General features: G+C 34.0%; 3 protein-coding genes across 3 annotated transcripts; 2 read left to right on the plus strand and 1 right to left on the minus strand.

Annotated features, from left to right (window-relative positions):
• Positions 1 to 2,104: 2,104 nt before the first annotated feature.
• LOC112744951 (chloroplastic group IIB intron splicing facilitator CRS2-B, chloroplastic-like) lies at positions 2,105 to 5,115 on the plus strand. The gene is made up of 9 exons (XM_072234222.1): positions 2,105 to 2,413; positions 2,950 to 3,172; positions 3,278 to 3,362; positions 3,495 to 3,562; positions 3,789 to 3,839; positions 3,923 to 3,996; positions 4,230 to 4,288; positions 4,381 to 4,457; positions 4,791 to 5,115. The coding sequence occupies exons 2-9, from the start codon at positions 2,957 to 2,959 to the stop codon at positions 4,905 to 4,907; spliced, it is 747 nt and encodes a 248-aa protein (XP_072090323.1). The 5' UTR covers positions 2,105 to 2,413; positions 2,950 to 2,956; the 3' UTR covers positions 4,908 to 5,115.
• Positions 5,116 to 5,484: 369 nt separating this feature from the next.
• LOC112744950 (uncharacterized) lies at positions 5,485 to 6,962 on the plus strand. Its single transcript, XM_072234221.1, has 2 exons — positions 5,485 to 6,226; positions 6,366 to 6,962. Exons 1-2 carry the CDS (start codon positions 5,701 to 5,703, stop codon positions 6,593 to 6,595), a joined length of 756 nt encoding a protein of 251 aa, XP_072090322.1. The 5' UTR covers positions 5,485 to 5,700; the 3' UTR covers positions 6,596 to 6,962.
• An 8,157-nt stretch (positions 6,963 to 15,119) lies between these two features.
• LOC112744953 (uncharacterized) lies at positions 15,120 to 19,804 on the minus strand. The gene is made up of 5 exons (XM_072234223.1): positions 18,904 to 19,804; positions 18,708 to 18,763; positions 16,770 to 18,584; positions 16,155 to 16,266; positions 15,120 to 16,054 (listed from the first exon to the last, which is right to left on the minus strand). Exons 1-5 carry the CDS (start codon positions 19,049 to 19,051, stop codon positions 15,276 to 15,278), a joined length of 2,910 nt encoding a protein of 969 aa, XP_072090324.1. The 5' UTR covers positions 19,052 to 19,804; the 3' UTR covers positions 15,120 to 15,275.
• Positions 19,805 to 21,268: the final 1,464 nt, after the last annotated feature.

The raw sequence follows: 21,268 nt of genomic DNA on the forward strand, positions 1-21,268 counted from the left end.
TTTATTAAAATAAATAAGAAAAAAACTTTAATTCCCTAATTAAGCATGCCTGAAAATAATTTCAAGAATACCTAGTTTCATGTCATATAAATCACTCACAAAATGGGTTTGCATACCAATTCAGGAGAGCCGCCCACGAAATGGGCCACGGATCCAATACACGGACAGCAGCCACGAAATAAACACCTCAGGGCTCAGGTACAGCGTCCGCGAATTGATGCAACTGCGCGAATCGTAGTATGGAACCTAGTCTCTTTGGGCACTCTCTTATTTCACTCAATACTAATATTATGCCACTTCTCTTATAAACAGTGGCAGTGCGACAAGGGCAGATAGGAGTGTCAAACAAGCGTGAAGCACTAGTCTGAACCTTTGCAAAAACGAATTCTAACTTGGGGAGGATTCCAGTTAAAATTCCAAACAAACAAACAAATGTACCTAAATATAATACCTCATTTTAATTAGTCAAAATTACAATTCATACTTAAGAACTTGACAGTTAGCATATTTATAATTCACAATCAGAACAGTCCAATCATATATACCTCAACAAAACAGAAGGTATTAGGTAATAATGTAATATTATAAATCTTGGAATCATCATCATCAAGGAGCCACCAAATGAAATTGATTTGCTTTTACAGTGAGATCAGAACTAAGTTATATAACTAGCAATTCCTTGTTATTTCCATGATGGAAGTTCAACTTTCCAAAATCTAACATAAGATCAAACCTTAATATTCTCTATTTAAAGAAAGATAGTTCACATAATAAGCACAACATTACTGATCAAATGTTCACTACACTAACAGAAGCTTTGGGTCAGCCCAGTATGTAATTCGCCATCACTCCTCGCAGCAGCTTCAACGCTTTTTTTCTTCCCTCTTTAAGAGATGATTTAAATGTTAATACTTAACAGTTAGAAGAACTAGAAGCTTTTATTCCTTCAGATGCTGTCACTAGGATTGTGTAGCTTTGCAACTTGTTTTATTAAGTGAAATAAGAGAGTACCACCCTAGAGTTGCAACAATCCGCGGACGCTATACTTGAGGTGCCCATTTCGTGGTGCGTGTATTGGATCCGTGGCCCATTTCGTGGGCGGCTCCCTTGAATTGGTATACAAACTCATTTCGTGGGTGATTTACATGGCATGAGACTTTGTATTCTTGAAATTATTTTTAGACATGCGTAATTAGGGAATTAAAATTTTTTCCTTTTATTTATTTTAATAAAAAAGCCTAATTTTTTATGGCGACATAAATAAATATTCCATATTGAATAATTAAAGAAAAAAGAGTATATGTATTTAAATATGAAAAATACTAGAAAATTAGCTGAAGTTATTATTTTTTATTATTATTATAATTTTTTTAGTCTAATAATCTTAAAAAATATTTTTAATTTACACTTTAAATTTTAATGACTAACTATTGACAAAAAATAATAAATTCTACTAACTTTCTAGTATTTTTCTTTAAAATAACATAATTAAGTACATAACTACAACATTAAATTACAACTAAAATAAAACGAAATGATTTATTGTTTAATTTTTTTATACAAGAATTATTTATTATGATAAAATTTTTACTTTTTCTTTTTAATATTTGAAAAAAATATGTGTTTTATTGTATCATAAATAAAGAATGCATTATAAAATTGTAAAAGAGAAGTAGAAAAAATCTAATTATCAAATTTTATATTTAAAAAAAAATTTAAAAGTTAAATTTGTGTTTATAATTTTTTATATTTTTTAAAATCATAAATTTAAAAGATCAGATTTGTGTTAATAAATTTTTTATTATTTTAAAATTACAAATCTAAAGGTTAGATTTGTGAATTTGTAAAAATTTATTATGAAATATGATCTTCAAATTTTTTATATCCACATTAACAAAAGTAAAAAGCACTCGACTTTTCTACACCAATAAATAACAGGTCATGTTTGTCTATTTCAAAAAAAATTAGCCTAAACTTTTGTCTTCTTATGTGGGATAATAGATTGAACAAGAAATTCACGTTGTGCATATGCTGAGATATCATGTTATGTTACAGACGTCAACTCATCTTTTGTATCTTTAGGCCTCGATATTCGAGGCCCAATTTACATTTACAGTAAATAAAAGAATGGGCCAATACTTAAAAATTTAAGGCCCAATTCAACCTCAAGGCTTAGTACAAAAAACTGAGCCCATTACGTTAAAAAATAAAAATATCATCCTTTTCCACTATCCATTATCAAGCAGACAAGCACCCACCACCACCACTCTCCAACTAGTATCGGCGACGGCAACACCGCCGGCGACGGAGATAACAGCGCACTTCTGTTCTCCTCTGCCGCCTTCTTCCGCTCTGCTTCTTCCAACCTTCACAATCCGTTCACCTCTGCCTCTTTGCCTCTGCTTCCCTCGCTGTAAGTCTTGGATGTTTCGCCGCCGTTTTGCTTGCTATGAGAGTCTTGTTGATGCTGTGTGATGAGACATGAGAGATTATACGATTCCAAGAGTAGTTAATGTGTTTTTCTTTTGAAGCTTGTTTGAGTTTGTGCCGTGCTTTATACGTGTTTGATGAAATGCTTAATACGAGAATGGGTTGTAAGGGTAGAATACATTTCCCGTGAGGCCAACTACTGTGTGGATGGGTTAGCTCTTCTTCTTCATAGTTCAATAGATAGTATTATGGTCCTGCAACAGGACTTGCAAAGATGCACTAATTAAGGAGTGCTGTGTTCTTGTTCCTTTTATTTCAGAAGTATAATTGCAAAAAAAAAAAGAAAAAAAAGCATTTTTTTTGGGTGGTATATTGTGTCTTTCTTCTTTGTTTATGTACTATTCATAATTTGGATTTAAGCTTAGAATGATTTCAAGATAATTAAGTGCTGTTTTTTGAGAGTAACATAAGGACTTCATGTTTCTTATTCATTGTGTATCATTTCTTTGATTTTTTCAGTATATCGATGTTGCATGCAGCATCGCCTGCCCCTGGCTTTTGTTTGAGCTGTCCCAGGAACCTTCATTGTCCTCGTGATTCAACAAAGGCTTTGGTTAGAGTGAGGTTTTCGGTTCGCTCGGTACCAGAGTCAAAGAATGGAGCTACTAAAGTGGAGTATACTCCTTGGCTTGTTGTAGGCCTGGGTAACCCTGGAAGTAAATACCATGGAACTAGGCACAATGTAATTAGTTATTCACCACGCAGTTCTTGAAAGTTCTTAAGCACAATAATCTTCTCATGGTTTGATGTGTGAATCTTTTGTTTGTTTTTTTTCCCTATCTGTTAGGTGGGATTTGAAGTAATCGATAACATTTCTAAAGCAGAAGGGATTCGGATGAACACAATACAGTCTAAGGCATTGATTGGAATAGGTAAATCATCGCCCAGCAATGATTTTATTCTTATTAATATTTTCCCCCTCTTTTCCTCCTCCAAATTTATCGGCTTCATTTATCTTGGTAACTTTAGCATTGATTTGCCTTTTCTTCTGTTATCTTGTATAGGTTCTATAGGAGATGTACCAATTTTGCTTGCAAAGCCTCAAACATACATGAACTTTAGTGGTGAATCGGTTAGTTTCATTTCATCACATAATTGCTAGATTTTCTATGATACATACATGCACACTTAGTGAAATTGGTAATAACTCAAGTCAACAATATATCTGATTTACTACTTTTTTGTATACGTTGGTATTACATCTTTTGTGTCTCACATTCATACAAATGACTTATGAATTGTTACCCCTTTTTTCTCATTTATTTTCCTAATTTTTCTTACTTCTAATATTCCTAAAGGTTGGGCCTCTTGCTGCATATTATCAAGTACCCCTTCGTCATATTTTAGTAGTATGTTTTCTAACCTTACTTCTAGTTGTAGTCAATGATGACAATTTACAAGTTCCTTAAAAGTTACTGGAAATTTTGTGTAGGTTTATGATGAAATGAGTCTTCCAAATGGTGTTTTAAGGCTTCAACCTAAAGGAGGACATGGTTACCACAATGGGTAATGCTTGTTGAATTGTTTCATTACATGGTTTATAAATTTGTGATCATGATGATTTTTCGTGCATCAGATAAATATGATTCAATATTACTTAATTATTAACAAGCATCTTTAAACTAATTGACAATAATGGACTGAAATGAATCATGATATATTTGGGAAATTGTAAAATATTTCTGTGTTTTATGTCTTGTGATTGGAAATCATGCATAACAAGTGTTAGATTGTTACAGGTTGAAAAATGTAATGGGCCATTTGGATGGTTCCCACGGGTTTCCTCGGCTTTCCATAGGTTAGTTCCTTCCCATATATCTGCTTTCAGTTGATGACTTGCTATGGTATCTAGTTTATCCATTAGTAGTATGTTTAAAATTGTGTTTATAGGAATTGGAAATCCTCCTGGAAGTATGGATGTGAAAGCTTTTCTTCTGCAGAAGTTCAGTTCACTGGAGCGAAAACAGGTTATACTTCCTGGCTTTCAACCTAGCATGATTTGGTTTAGTTCTTTTATTGTTGCATTACACTTTTCTTCTTATATTTGTAAATACTTTGCACATTACACTCATGTTATGATAGTTAATATATTCTATCAGTTTGAGAACAGTTTAGAACTTGTTTGGCTAATAGACTATAGATGGATCCTAACAAATTTGGACAGATCTAACCTACAAGATGCAGTTCGAGGAGTAAAATCCTCGAAGTTGTGTGATTATTTTATTATTTGTCGCAACTTATTTTCCTTTTTTTCCCTTCCTTGATTGAATTTTGATGAAAATATTATATGTTTTTGACAGATTGATAGTTCATTGGATCAAGGAGTTGAAGCAGTGAGGACCCTAGTGTTAAATGGGTTTAATAACCATGTCTATAGATTCAACTTAGGGCAAAAATACAAGTACCATAAGGTTTAATTTTTCATAAATTATAGAAATGAACAAATAATAGCTATGTAGTATTATTCTCAACTGAACCACAAAATTTGGGGAGAGATGAAATTCATGAAGTGTATGCTTGGTAGCAATTTTATACAAATAACACATGCTGAGATGTAAATTTGTAAAGCACACTGTTGTTTATATTCTGGCTCAAGCAGATAGTTGAGCTTCATGGTGAGAAAAATTAGTTGCTGCTAGGACCAGTTCACAGAATTGGTAGCCTGTATGTAAAAGTAAAACAATCAACACAAAAAGCACGAACTAGAAGGTTTTTTTTTCCTTAATTTAACAACAATGATTTACTAATAAAAAGAGTTAATAGACACACATGACTTAAAAAACAAACAAATAAAACCCATAAATGAATAAAAATTTCATGCCTCCAATTTCATTATAAAGTTTTAAGACCTAGTATTTTTACCACGTGTTCATAAATCATTATTATCTCCCATCTAGTAGCAATAATTGGTAATAATGATATTAATTAATTAAGTAGTAAATATAGAATCCAATGTAAACCATAGAAGTTTGACTCTTCAATGCAACAACAAATGGGACCCTTTCCCAATCCCATTTGCAACGTTAATAAGAAAAACTGAAAAAGTGAAAAACCCCTCCTTTCTCTCTCTCTTGGCCTAGATAGATTTATAAATTTATTAGACCGTTACAGAATCAAATATTATATTCATTAATAAAAGCAAAGCATTATTTTTTATTTCTTCATTTCCTAATCAAATAAACCAATCTGAGAGAACAAAAGAAAACAGCAATGGCAACAATAGCAAAGAGCAACGTCTCTCTTAAACAAACGTTACAAACCCACCATCATCAACCAAATCCTTCTCTCGATTCTCTCTTCCACGCCCTTGACCCAATCTCTCTCATCCTCAATCCCAATAACAATAACAACTCTGTTTCGATCTTGAACCACTCTGTTCTCCCCATGAGTCTCACAACACAGAGCTTCATCATCATGGAGGACATGGAGAGAGGACCCAGATACGAAGCATACGCTGAACTCAGAGAAAGGAAGCTTAGAATGAAGTACCCGAGGCAACAAGAGCGAGAGGAAGAGGAAAGTGAGGAACTTGAACCCAAACAACTACCAACCCCACCAAGAAAACAGGTCAAGTTTCAGAGTGGTTTGAGAAAAGGTTCCTCTGTTTCTGCTTCCGCTCTTGCTCAATCTGTTCCTGATTTCTCTGCTGTCTTGAGGAAGGAGAATCGGAAACCAGTGAATGCATTACCTTCAGTAATGGAGCTTACACCGCCATCAAAGAGTTACTACTCCAAAGGTGTGTTCTATAATATACTGATAGCTCTCTTTGAAAGACCAAATCTTTTCATCAAATTGCTATGTTTGAGTTTCTGGGTATTGTGTTATTGTGTCTTATACTCTTATTCAATTCTGGTATTTGTATTTGTACAATTCAGGTGGGGTGTTATCGTCGAGTTCGAGAGGGAGTAAATCAGCAAATGCAGGGGAGAAGAAGAAGGGTGGTGGGATTTTGATGGCAAGAAAGAGTTATGCAACTATGGATGAACTCAGGAATTTCACTTCTGCCACTGCTAATGCTATCAATGGTGAAGGTAGCAGAGGAGTAGGAAGGAACAATGGTGGCAGGGTGGTGGGAAGAACTGTCTTGGGGTACAGACAATTATAGGTGGTTTTAAATTGTGATTACAGTTTGCCACGGGAGAAAGAAAATGCAGCTGATGTAGTCACATAAATTTGATTGAAAGTTTACAACTGCAACATTCCACAACTTAAAAAAGCCTACTTGGTGGCTATGGTGATGGAATTCTTTTGATCCCCCCTTTGTTGGTTGTTTGAGTTTGTGAGAAGGCTTTGGATTTTGGTGATGCCTCCACTGGTTTTTGTTTTTTTCCTACATATATTCTTTCTGTTTCTATTCTTTTTTGGAAGAAACTTGCAGTATTGTGTAAGTTGTATCTGAGATTGAGGATATGGATAAAAGTGTATTGTTTTTCAAATATAATAAATGAGTAAAAATGCTGTTTCCATTATAACTTGAAAGGGTCTTATTCTTCTAAGTAAAACAAGAACAACCTTTGATATTGTCTGATCGCTCCTTATTTGTTTATGTTTACATCGATATTGCATGATCAAAGAGACACTCCTTGGTTCGTTTTCTGATTTCCTTTTTCTCTGTCCTAATATCAGAACATACAAGCTGATATTTATTTGTCTACTAATTATTCATGGAGCCCAAAGTGGCTTTTGTACAAAAATACATGTTGATTCCTGGATATTGCATGATTCCTTTCAGTCTGTAATTTGCATCCTTGTTGAAATCTTTCAGCGAGTATTTTAGAGTGTTGGGTGTTGTAGGTCCACCTATAATGGCGTTCACTTATAACTAACTTAACTGTTTTAATCTTATCTTTAACCTTTTTTTTTAAATCTTATTTGAAATTTAAATAAGAGATTTTGGTGGGTTTTTAGTAACCACTCCAAAACCTAGAGTATGCCTATAAAAACAACTTTAGTGGTTGGTTAATAAAAAAAAATAAGTGATGAGTGGAGGCATAAGAATATTAAATAAAAGAGAGGTTAAGATTTAGCTTCTGCATTAAGGAGAAGACGAGTAAGTGATCTAACCATGCATGTTTGAATATGCATCTAAAGATAGTTTTTTCCTTTCATAGAGAAATATGATTTTAGTGCTTTTCTTGCGTTAATGTTTTATTATGTGATTTTCTTGTGTTACTTACTTCATTTTTAGGGTTTGATTCAGGATATTTGTTCCCTTTATGTTGAGCTTGTCATTTTGCTTATCGAAAACAATAATAAAATATATTGATCCTTGGCATCTGTGTTTATCATGGAATTAAAGATTTGACGTTAATTTTTATGAAAAACGTCACATTACTTGTATTTTCTTTCTTTCTTTCTCTCATTTTGCTACTGTTTAATTACAAATCTTTCGATGAATATTTAAAGAAATATAGTTTTAGTTTTTTTGACCTATTAACCATGTACTCCTGAATTATTTGTTTACATTAGATTCATTGCAAGTTTGAAGCTTTTATTGATATAAATTCTCAAGTTTTAATTTGTTATTGTGAATGTATCTTTTATTGTAAGTTTGTTACTTTGTTGTATATTTTCAGAATTCTAAAGTAGTAATTGTTTTCGGATTTTAAGGCATATTGTCATGGATTTGGACACACTCCAACGTTACAGTATCGGCACTCAGACTTACTCAACTTCTTGAGCTAAGCATTACACTCGGATGTCCTTCTTGCATCACCCCTCCAATAGCATATTCTCTCGCAAGATCTTAAACATGGTTTGTAAGTGTTCTACATGTTCCTCTAAGTTATTGCTATAGACAACAATGTCATCTAAGCACACCACTACAAACCGATCAAGGTAAGGTCGAAAGATCTCGTTCATCAAGGTACAGAAGGTCGCAAGAGCATTGGTCAAGCTAAAAGGCATCACCAACCGCTCATACGATCCATACCTCGTGACACACGTGGTCTTAGGCTCATCACCATCAGCAATTCTCACTTGGTGATATCCTAACCTCAAATCCAGTTTTGAGAACCACTTGGCTCTACCAAGTTGATCAAACAGCTCGGCTATCAAAGGAATAGGGTATTTGTTCTTGATGGTTACTTTGTTAAGTGCTCGATAGTTGATGCATAGTCTCAATGAACCATCATGCTTTTTTTGGAACAAGACTGGTGCGCCATAAGGTGCCTTCGATGGACGGATGAACCCAGCATCTAACAAATCCTTGAGTTGCTTCTTCAACTCCTCGAGTTCTGGCGGTGCCATCCTATACGGTGTTGAGGCGGACGGTTTTGCTCCTGACTCCAATTCAATATTGTGGTGCACCTTCCTCCTAGGTGGTAGTTGTTTTGGCAACTCGGGAGGCATCATATCCTTATTTTCTTCAAGGAATTCCTTAATTTTGGGAGGGAGTCTTCTCTTTCGGATGTTGACTCCTCTTGTAATAGAGTCAAATATGTAATCTCTCCCTTCTTGAACCCTTTCTTGAGTTGCATAGCAGAAAGTATCGGTGTTCTGCTAACTTTAAAGACTGTAGGGACCATGCATGGAGACCCTTTCTCCATGACGCATACTACATCGTAGTATGGCATAGGTATTATATTTGCATTTCTTTGCAAATCGAGCCCGATGACTATTTTAAAATCGTCCATGGGTGCTATTGAGAAATCCACAAGGCCCTTCTAAGAACCAAGAGTCATCTCAACCCCTTTTGCTACTCCCTTAAGGGGTTCACCATTGGTATTCACGGGTTTGAACTAGCCATTCTTTTCTGTGATCTTCAACCCAAGCCTCTTTGCTTCATCAGGCGTGATGAAGTTGTGTGTAGCACCAGTGTCGATCATAGCCATGACAAGTTTTTCATTGATAAAGGCTTTGACATACATCAATCCTTTCTTTTCTGCAGTGCTTGCCTCTTTGTCCTTCACAGCATTTATGTGTTGGATAGATCCAACACACTCAGTTACTTGAGTTTGAGCTTCTCGTTCCTCGGCGATAGATGTCAAAGTCCCTAACTTGGGACAATCCTTCATTTGGTGTGGTCCCTTGCACACGAAGCATCCTCCTTTGGGCACGAAAGCCTTCTTCTTTTCTTCGTACTCTTTCTTTGAAGAGTATTTTTCTTCCTTCTTGGTTGAGAAATTCTTCCCCTTGTCTCCCCCACCTTAGCAGAACTAGGCTTGGAGGAAGACTTGGGTTTAGAGTCTCCCCTATAATACTCAGTGAGTGATTCGGCCACCATGATGGCATCATCGACATCCTTAACATTCCTTCTTTGTAGTTCTTGCTTTGTCCAAGGTTGGAGTCCACCAATGAAGAAGAACAATGCATCCTCTGATGCTAAGTTGGGGATTTGAAGCGTGAAAGTAGTGAACTCCTTTACGTAGTCGCTAATCGTACTCTTGTGCTTCAACTCCCTCAACTTCTTCCTTGCTTCATAAACCACATTCTCAGGGAAGAATTGTCTTTTCAACTCCCTTTTGAAATCTTCCCATGTGCCTATGTTGTAAGTACCATTTTCCATATCTACGCACTTTCTCCTCCACCACAAAGTAGCATTATCAGAAAGGTAGAGAGTTGCAGTGCGTACCTTTATTGCTTCTTCGACCACCCCTTGGCCTTTGAAGTACCTCTCCATTTGCCATAGGAAGTTCTCCACCTCGCGAGCGTCCCTTACGCCCTTGAACACCTTTGGCTTGGGGAGATCAATCTTTGTCGTCTCCCTTATAATGGTTGGTCGAGATTTTGCCTCCTCGAACTAAACTCGAACTTCCTCAAATAGCTTTAAGGAATTCTCAAGCTTATCTTCGATTTGGAGCATGCTTTCTTTGAAAGCATCTAGTTCTCCTAACACGTGAGCCTCAAGGGTCCCCTTATCATGTTCTATCCTTTGGAAACGCTCATCCATAGAGGATAGAACATTCTCCAACACAGAAACTCTCTCTTGAAAAACGGACCTTCTTGCCTCCCTATTGAGAAGGAATAGCATTCTTTCCCCTTTGAGACTCAACATGCTCCATGGTGATACTAGAAGCCATACCCATAAGCGACTTGTGCTCCCTCTTGAACCAGGCTCTGATACCAAATTGTTACGGCCTTGGACACACTCCAACGCTACCGTGCTGGCACTCAAACTTACTCAACCTCTTGAGCTAAGACCAAGTCAGCCTCACCCTCAATACTTAATAAGAAATCTAAGAACACAAGAGAACACAAGAGAAAGGAAGCTTTGGTGGAAAGAACACTTTATTGCACAAGTGTTTGTTACAAATGATTCACCCATACACAAATTCTAACTCTCACCCCTATTTATAGTCATCCACCTCCTCAATGGATAGTTAGGATTAAATCTAATCAACGGTCCAGATTAATCATCCAGAACCTTCTTTACAAATATCTATCCTATCACAACTTTCTAAATGTTTCTAGATTATTCCATACCACTCTTTATACTTCTATATATATCTACACTCTTCTAGAATACTCTATGACCTTCTAGAGTCTTCTAGAACTTTCTAGAATATTCCGGGACTTTCTAGAACATTCTAGAACATTCTGAAACCATCTAGAGCATTCTCAAATACTCCAAAAAATTATATAAATACTGTTAAATTTAACCTTCTAAAATTTACTATGACAATATGCTTTTTTTTTTGTTTGATGCGGACTTCTGGTCCCCTTAGTTGGAAGGAACTTATGGTAACTACTGTCTTGCACAAGTTTTCTAAGGCTCCTACTCATGTGCCAATTGGGTGAGTACATTCTCACAAGCTATTTTATTTAAATATATTAATATTAATATTAATTAGTCAATTTGTTTTTGTATAACTATTTTCTCTGTTAGTAAATTTATAATCTGTTCACGTACTTATGTGCCAACTGAGAGAGTACATCTTTACACGCTATTTTATTTAAGTATATTAATATTAATGAATCAATTTGTTTTTCTATAACTACTTTTTTTTGTAATTGTTTTATATCACAAAACAAAAAATCAATTATGTTTAAGAATTTATTATGTTTAAAACAGAGGCATTTTTATCATGTATTAATTATGAATTATTACAACAAAAATTCTAGATAATAAAGTACTTAATTTATTGATTTTCTCAAAGTATATTATTTTTATTTAAAAAATATTTTTTATTGATCTTTACCTTTATTTTTTTTTTGAAAGCTGATTATAAGATTTTAAATTTGGTTATTATGAAAAAAACCAGAATAATATGCTTTTACAAGCTTGTTTTTTTTATTTTTCTTAGTCATGTCTCTTGGGAGGCTGTGTCTAAAGATGCTCCTTCTACAGTTAAGTCTAAAATTTTTTATGTACTTTTTATGACTTATATAGTAATTTTGTTGATGATTCAGGAATTCTTATGTGAATGTATATATATAAAATTTTTTTATTTAAATAATCTTTCACTTGTTATTTGTTAGAGAATAAAGATTATTTATAATCATAGATATTTTCTTCATCCAATCCATTTTAGTAGCATGTTCTTATTTTTTCATTGAGACAAACAAAATATAAGCAACAAAAAAATTACTATTAAAATAATCACCAAAATTTTAATAATTAAGAGTACATACAATTTTTTTAAAATTTATTTTTAAATTTGTAATGGATACAAAAAATATTCAACTTTCAATCTTATTATTTTTCTATTCACGTACTCCCACGTACTCCTACGTGTTTAAATTTTTTTATCATATTTAATAGGATATAAAAATGTAAATTGGGTTCAAATTATCTATATCAATAAATAAAATAAGTATATTGGCTCCTTAGAATATATGGTGACTTCCACAGTTTTGACCATGAAAGTCTGATCTATTCCAGCAAAGGAAGATCAAATGAAACTGTGAGCTACTATGCGGTTTTGATTATTGGATTTAATATGGAATTAGAAATATTTCGATACCTTAATAGCTGGAACAGTACCTTCGGAAAAAATGGCATAGGAGTGGTAGTGTTTGATAACGTGGAACATGTATATGCACCTCTGTTTGGAGAAGAGGTGAATTTGTATGAGCCCAACAGGGTAATGCTCCCTGATCCCGAATTGGGACCTCCACCCGCTGATCCTTTTGCTTTTGTTTGAAAGTAGAGAAAATTATGTACAAATTTTAGCAACATTTTTAGAAATAAAACAACAGTTTCCACTACATTCTTTTAAAATGCTTAAAACAAAAGAGACTTTGACCTTGTTGTCATTGATCTTATCAATTGGTTAGTTATGAATCACACACAAAACAAGCATTTGTATTTTATATTTATTTGTCTACTAATAATCCATAGAGCCCCAAATGGCTTTTGTACAAAAATACATGTTGATTACTACGTACTCCTACGTGATTAAAATTTTTTTTTTTGTCATATTTAATAGGATATGAAAATGTAAATTGGGTTCAAACTATTTATATCAATAAATAAAATATCTATTTTAGAAAAAAATTCTCCTACCAACAATGACACTAACATGTTACTAGGAAACTCTTTCTAGTCTTGTTTGGGGCCAATTATTATGTAGAGTATATAGCCAAATTGGTCCCCGAAAGATAGTCTATTCTTCAAACGAGTCCCCGTAAGAAAAAGATAATAAAATTTGTCCCGAAAAATTTAAAATTAGTAAAGTTAGTCATTCCGTCAGTTGGATGATGACGTGTCACGTTAAGTGCCACGTGGCATATGATGACGTGGAGGGCTAATGCCACGTGTCACAATATGATTGGTTGACATGTCAGATCGGTGACACGTGGCATGCCACGTGTCAGGTCAATGACACGTGGCATGTCACATGGCACTTGACATGTAAAAAAGTTATTTATAATCAAAATAGTCCTTGAAAGTTCAGACGTAAGTCATTTTCATCCCTAAAATTTTAAAAATTAATTAAATTAGTCCTTATATAATTTTTTTATTTTTTCTTGATAATATTAAATTTAAAATATTTTTTGATACTACTAATTTTAATAGAAATGTAATTGACAATCAAAAAATTAGTAATTGTATCTTTTCTTCTTAAAAATTTGTTCAATAAAATTATATCTCTCCTTTAATTCTTGTCAAAATCTCTCTATTCTTTTCTATTATAAAACCTTTTTCTTACATTATTACATTTTGTTGGAATATATATATATATATAACCTAAACAAAGTTATATGCTCAAAATCAAAATTTATGTATGTTAATCTAAATGAAAGTAATAACGTAATGAAAAAAAAGATGTATAAATTTTTATTAAATTTGTTTAGGTTAACATACATAAATTTTTATTTTGAGCATATAACTTTATTTAGGGTAACAAATACATACATTTCAATTTTGATTATATATATTCCAGCAAAATGTAATAATGTAAGAAAAAGGTTTTAGAATAGAAAAGAATAAGAGAGATTTTGACAAGAATTAGAGGAGAGAGATAATTTTATTGAACAAATTTTTAAGAAGAAAATATACAATTACTAATTTTTTTATTGTCAATTACATTTCTATTAAAATTAGTAGTATAAAAAAATATTTTAAATTTAATATTATCAAGAAAAAATAAAAAAAATTATATAAGGATTAATTTGATTAATTTTTAAAATTTTAGAGATGAAAATGACTTACGTCTGAACTTTCAAGGACTATTTTGATTATAAATAACTTTTTTACATGTCAAGTGCCACCACGTGTCACCGATCTGACATGTCAACCAATCATATTGTGACACGTGGCATTAGCCCTCCACGTCATCATCCAACTGACGGAAGGACTAACTTTACCAATTTTAAATTTTTTGGGGACAAATTTTATTATCTTTTTCTTACGGGGACTCGTTTGAAGAATGGGCTATCTTTCGGGGACCAATTTGGCTATTTACTCTTATTATGTATGTTAGATAAACTTAGTAAATACTTTTATTGTTTTCTGATTTTTTTTTTTTTCATTTGTGTGTCTTGTTATGGTTTTTATTTCGTTGCCTAATTCTTATTCTTGAAATGTAGGATGAATTCGAAAAATGAATCCAGGGAAGAGACCTAGGAGCTAAGATGCCTAGTCCCTGAAAAAATATGAAAGACATATTACAATAATGACTCTGAAATTACTTTATATTAAATGTTTTTGTATGAGATCTTTTATTTTCAAATTTAGGAATGATATATTTGGTAATAACAACTTTGAAAAATATTTTGTATTAAGTATCTTATGCAATATTATGCTTTTCACTATAATAATGATAGGTTTGGACATATATAGATGGAAGTGGTTTTAAATTGCAATTACAGTTTGCCACTGCTTCACAAAGAAAGGTCTTATTCATCTCAGTAAAACAAAAACAATCTTTGATCTTTTATCTTTGATCTTTTATTTGATCAAAGAGATACTGCTTAAAGTAATTTAATACATTTATTTAAATTTATCTTTGATTATCTTTGCTATCTTGTTCTCTAAAATATTACATGTGTAAGATCAAAATTGTTATTAAACATTCAAATAATAGTAATTTATTTCTTTTACATTGTTCTGACTTATTGATCATAATTGGAATTTGTCCCTCCTTGTTACCTAACAAATCATGCCAACAAATGATGCTCTAACATTGAAAATGACTTCTTTAAAAAAAAGAAAAATTTGTAAAGATTGGAATAGATGAAAATACTTAAAACAAAAGAAACATTGACCTTGTTGTCATTGATCTTATCAATTGGTTAGTTATGAATCACACACAAAACAAGCATCTGTATCTTATATTTATTTGTCTACTAATAATCCATGGAGCCCCAAATGGCTTTTGTACAAAAATACATGTTGATTCCTAGCAATGACTATTAGTGATAGGGAGATAGATATTGCATGATGAACAATGCTGGTGTTTGCAACCTACTACAAGGTCTTGAACAATTTCATCCAACAAACTTTGAAATATGCACCTATCTATCATAACACCAGCCTCAAATGTTTCAATATCAAAATCTATCCATTTCCCCAAAGAGTAGCTCATTTCCCATTCTATTATTTCATCATGTTCCATCCCAGACATGCTCCCCCATTTTTCGATCTCTGTCTTTACCTCCTGAGCCAACACCTTGGACTTCAAGCATTGCTGCAATTTAGTCCACCATAGCTTGAATCCACACTCAAGATAACGGCAGCAATTTGATTCTAGATATTCTATAACACAATCAAAGAGGAACCCCTTGAGTTTGTTTTGATGCCTAGAATCGGTGCAGCCCAGGAAGAGATTAAAATTTCTCCACATAATATCACTTGCCATGGTGTCCAGTTCGTCGAGGAGGAACCGATGAACTACTAGTTCCGGGTCTTCGTCAGTGTCGATTCCGATAACCAATTCAGCATTCAAGATAACATCTTTCATATGAGTGAGCTTGCTTCTTGTCAAACTTGGCCCAAAAGAATATAAGCTTTGTAATGGTCCGGGAATTTGGTTGACAAGATCAATCAGTAGCTCACAAACTACTCTCCCTTTGTTTACAGATGTTGTTGCAGAATCTGTGAGTTCAGCATCATGTTCCAATTGTTCCAGCTGATCATAAGAGTTATTCATGGAGTAAGGGTGATAACCCTGCCCTGAAACTAAACAAAGGATCATAGGCATAAAAAAGAGTACTCAACCCTGTAAATGCAGTGGTTAAACAAATTGACAAGACCTTTTTTGAAAAAATATTCTTGTTACCTGAGCTTTCATCCAAACTACTAGAAGAAAAGGAAGCTTCAAGAACTGATCCAGGACTGTGGTGATTACCATTGCAAGAAGCTCCGAATATCGCTTCTTGTCTTGGCCCATTCTGATAAGAGTAGAAAAAAGAATGATAAAAGTCAAATAGAGATGCACTTTTCAGAAAGAATAGCACCAGGCTCAAATTGACAATAAACTAAGCTCAAATAATTCCAAGTGCATTGGTTAACATAAATTTAATGATGTTATATATGCATTTCATGCTAACAACAATAATCATACAAGGGACATGAAAGTCAGCATATGTGTATGCACTTAGCCGACTGCATTTTCCTACAAATGCAATAAGTTAATATCTAGAATGAGTCTTTGGAACCAAAGTAACTCTATTAAAGTAAGCTAAGAGGGTCATGAAATTTAAAATATGAAATTTTCTTTCCCCGAATGGCCGAATCACAAAATTCTGATATTGCGACCGATGCATGAACATAAGCAAAGAGCAAGCTATGCATATAATAAGAGAAGAAACTTATGGTAATCAAATGATCAGATGTCATGAGAAGCTAAATTAGAGTACAGTGAGAAAAAAAAAAACAAAAAGCAAAGACTTACATGAAACCGGAAGTTTTCATCAAACATATGACCATTGCAGCAAATCAGTCTCTCTGAACTTAGAGCAGATATCAGCTCCTGAAGAATCATTGCAGTTGATTTTTTTGATGGAGTACCTGTAGCCAAATCATAATCTTCTTGAGAAGTTAATTCTTTCAACTTTTGTTCTAGAAAGGCACTTAACCCATCAACTCGCAAGGGCGAAGGTCTTTGGAAGCATGTCTTCCTCTCAATATTGTTGCTTATCTCTTCCTTCTCAGAATCTATCCCTATCTTTTGCTTCAAATGAGAATTAAATGTAAAAGAAACCACCTCATTGGTTTTGTTGTCATTAACCTTCACTGTTTTCTCCTTGCTGCATTGTTTACTTTTGATGTTAGCACAATTCCAGGAGGATGCGACGAATCCCTTTTGTTTCCCGACAAGTGCATCGGATCGAAGATTTCTCTGACTCACTCCAGCTGAACAAGGAGCTGTACTTTTACCTTGCATGACATTTGAGGTTCTTCTTTTTCTCTCTAATGTCCTTACATCAGACAAGGATTTGTTCTGACTAAAACTTGGTTTTTTCTCAAGGTCGAATTTGGAACTATCTACTTTGGTGGGTGACCTGATCCTCACTTGACCACTTAGGCTTCTATTCAGAGCAACAAAGTCTTTAGTCTCATTCACACTGCTTGTAGATGATGACATTCTTTTTACTCCTGTATTACTCATTGTAGAAGCAGATGAACTTCTTTCGTTGCTCAACATTCGTTCTTGTGTTTGCGGTTTGTGCTTTAATGCAGAGGAAGATGCATCACCCTCTCCAGTACTAACTGATTGGCTCGATGGGTTCCAGATATCTGGACCGTCACGGGGCACTGTCATTCTCTTGGTGATGTGTTTGTTACAAAATTGATGCACATTATCCATTCCTTCTTTCTCAGTAGCAAGAGACATGAGCTTTTCCTGACTTCTTAGAAGAACAATTTCTCTTTCTTGTTCATGAGAGGGAGAGGGAGAGGGAGTGAAGAACCTACCATTCTTCTGTGATGATACCACAGAGGTTGTTGCAAACACATCTGACACAACAGGTAAAGGAACATCCAGCTTGCAGTCAACAACATCAACTAAATTACCACAATTTTTGCAAGAAGTCTGCCCCATCAAAGGCTTGGCTGTGCTTGCATCATAGTCAAGTTGATTTTGCACAACGGCCGAACTAGGTCCCTCACAATTTGTCACAATGCTGGTTTTAGGAGGAAATGCCGAACCATGATATGTGAGAAGAGAACCTTTAGCTCTGCTTCTAGCCTGTAATCCAGGTTCCAAAATTCTAGTAGCTGCTCCTATCAACCTAGAGCTTCGAGAGGCACTCTTCGTTGAAGGAATTCTTGGGCTCATCAACTGAGATGCAAGCTTTGGATGGTGATGATGATGATGATGATGATGATACTTTCTTGCTCTGGCCAAAACATGCTTAATTTGCAAGGCCTCGGCTCCAAACCTCGTCACTGCCCGTCTCTCATCCGTCCCGGTCTTCTGAAGCTTCTCAGGTCTTGAATCATGCTTCATAACCACTATTTCCGAATCCATGCCTTGTCTATCTAACTCACAATTACTCTTACACTCCTTCTCATTATCACCAAAATCATCCAAATGCAAACCTTTCTTGGACTTATCACGCTTTGAAGCCGGAATAGATTCTAGGCCCATCAATCTAGCTACCAGACCGGGAGCTCGCATTTCGCTCTTTTGTGGCACTATCACCTCAAAGCCATAATTCCCACCTTTCTTGGCACTTGGGAAACCTCCACTATTCTCATTAGCAATCTACAATTGAAACATAGCCACAACATTATTACCCAACAAAAGAATAAGATCCGAAAGTAAAAGCAACACAAATCACAAACACTAACACAAGCCATCAAGCATGAACTATATATAAAGCCTTACCAAGTGGATCTTGGAATTTGGCATTTTTTCATCTCCCTTAAACCTTTTAGCACGAGCTGATACACTCAACAAAACAATAACAAAGGTCAAAAAAAGAATCATCGGTTTCCACAAAACCAAGTTTGTTGGTGACAGAAGAACTGAAGTCAAAACAAATATATATAATAATATAGATTGAGGACACAAAGAAACTAACCAGGAGGCAGAAGCTTCTTAGAGAAGAGCTTCTTCTTTGCAAGCTTCCTCTTCCATTCAAAGAGCTGAAAGAAAATGCCAGAACAGCCACCTGGCTTCTGTGCCTTCTTCTCCGCAATGGCCAAACATGAAGAAGTAGAATCACTCATTCCACCAAATCAAACCAAAAAACCCAACTTTTATTTAGAACCAAAAAGAAAAGAGCAAACTTTCAGCTCTTATAAACACTCTCTCCACCAAGAGGAACTTCACATTCTCTCACCCCACAAACCCAGAGAAAAAAAAATCATATCTTTTCTCCATAACGATAGCACAAAAGTAACCCCATTTGAGAAAGCAACAAAAGAGTTGAAATAATGTCAGGAACCAGAAAAGACACGGGAACAAACCCCTGCAAAAACCACTGTGCTAGACTGAGCAAGAAAGCAACCATTGATGGGGATAAAACGACGACGGAGCTGGACCCACCACCACCACCACCGTAGTAAGCAACAAAAACAAACACATAAAGATTGAAGTTACCACCGAATCATGCAAGGATCAAGAGGAGACAGGGAAGAAGAACAACTGGTACTGCATAACACTAGTAAGTGAGTGAGTGTAGTTGATGATGGAGATGGTGGGGAGAGAGAGAGAGAGAGAGAGAGAGAGAGAGAGAGAGAGAGGTGCGTAGGATAAGAAGGAAAAGGAGACAAGAGAAGAAACAAAACACACCACGCGCATGCCGAAGCATTGGTCAACTCAAAACAATGGAAGCTGCTAAGTCTAAACAATATAGGGAGTAATAAAGAATAGTATTACGTATTTCGTAGTATTAAGGAGTATGAGACAAGAAACGAAAACACTGGTTTTGGTTCGATAACGTTGTGTCTACGTCTTCCTCTCTTATTGCGCGCGAGATTAAGGATCCTTTTCTTTTCTCTAAATTATTTATGGTGGAAATTCAGGTACCATCGACTTCACATGAAATTGATAGGTAAAAGTCGTTAGATAAAAATTGAGTTAAATCAGTCAAATCATCCAACGACCCTCAACTATCAACTTCACATGAATACGTCTTCATCTGAATTTTCACCATTATTTGTTCATGTTTGGATTACTAGTTTTTTTTTTCCTCTATTTAAATTCTTAATACTTGATTAAAACAAGAAAATGAATCTCTTTCAATACAAGTATACATGCTAAGACTTTACTTTTTTTTTTTTTACCAATGAATTTATTAAATCAATAATTCTTTCTTACTTTTTATTAATACGAAAATATCTGATAAAAAAAATAATTAGTTAAAAACAATCAAAATTTACATAACTCAAACTTATAGTGCTATTAGGCTGTGTTTGTTTACAGGACAAGATACTGACAACAAGATAAGACAAGATATTGATGAATAGAGACACAAAATTTTGTGTTCTTGTATTTTATTTGGTGATAAATTAGAATAAATTATAAAAATTTAATTTATTCTTATTTTTTTTCATTCAAAAAAATTGAGATGAAAAATATAATAATAAAAAATATAATTATAAAAAATTAACAAAAATAATAAAAAAAATAAAAAATAAGTTATGTTCTTTATTAGTCTTCGTGTCCTTCCCGTAAAAATAGACACAAAATAGATTAATTCAGTGTCTTTAGACACATTATCTTTGTCTATGTCTTCTCTACTAAACACGATTTTGTATCTCTGTATTCTTGTCTTAGTGTCCTATCTATATAAACAAACGCAGCCTTACTAAAATGAACAAATACTAAATTCTAGAGTTAATTGAACGAAATTATCAAAATATTTATATGGATTTTCAATTTCCCATGTTCTAGTAAGTAGTGTTTATGTTGAACTTTTTTGGAAGTCACGCGCTGTCGGTGAGGGTGTGAAGTAGCAATATTATTATTAGTAGAGTTTTGTTTTTGAAGTTGAAGGAGCAAAATCACTGGTGGATTCAATGTTAAACTTTGTATGACATAAAGCCCCCAAAAGGATATTAATCATACTACACTTTTCCTTCCTTTCCACCATTTTCCTCATTCCTTCTTTGCTTTCCATCACCAAAAATGTGTTCAACAATGTATCTTACAATCATCATCACATTTTCTCAACCTTTTCTAGGGTTAAAATCTAAAATAATCCGCCTTAGTTTCTCTGAGATAGACAATAATATTGCATTATAATATGTGATTAACAAAATTATATGATAATTTCACAAATTCGACTCCTCTAAAATTATACCGTCATTTAAAAAAAAATGCGTTAATTTATATCATAAATTATCCTTAAATTAAAATAGTAAAACTCATAGATAATAAATATTATAAATTTAAAAATAATTAAAATAGTATTTTACCATTTTATTCACATTATCATTTTA

Source organism: Arachis hypogaea, chromosome 4 (genome assembly GCF_003086295.3).
Source record: "Arachis hypogaea cultivar Tifrunner chromosome 4, arahy.Tifrunner.gnm2.J5K5, whole genome shotgun sequence".
Classification (NCBI taxonomy): domain Eukaryota; kingdom Viridiplantae; phylum Streptophyta; class Magnoliopsida; order Fabales; family Fabaceae; genus Arachis; species Arachis hypogaea.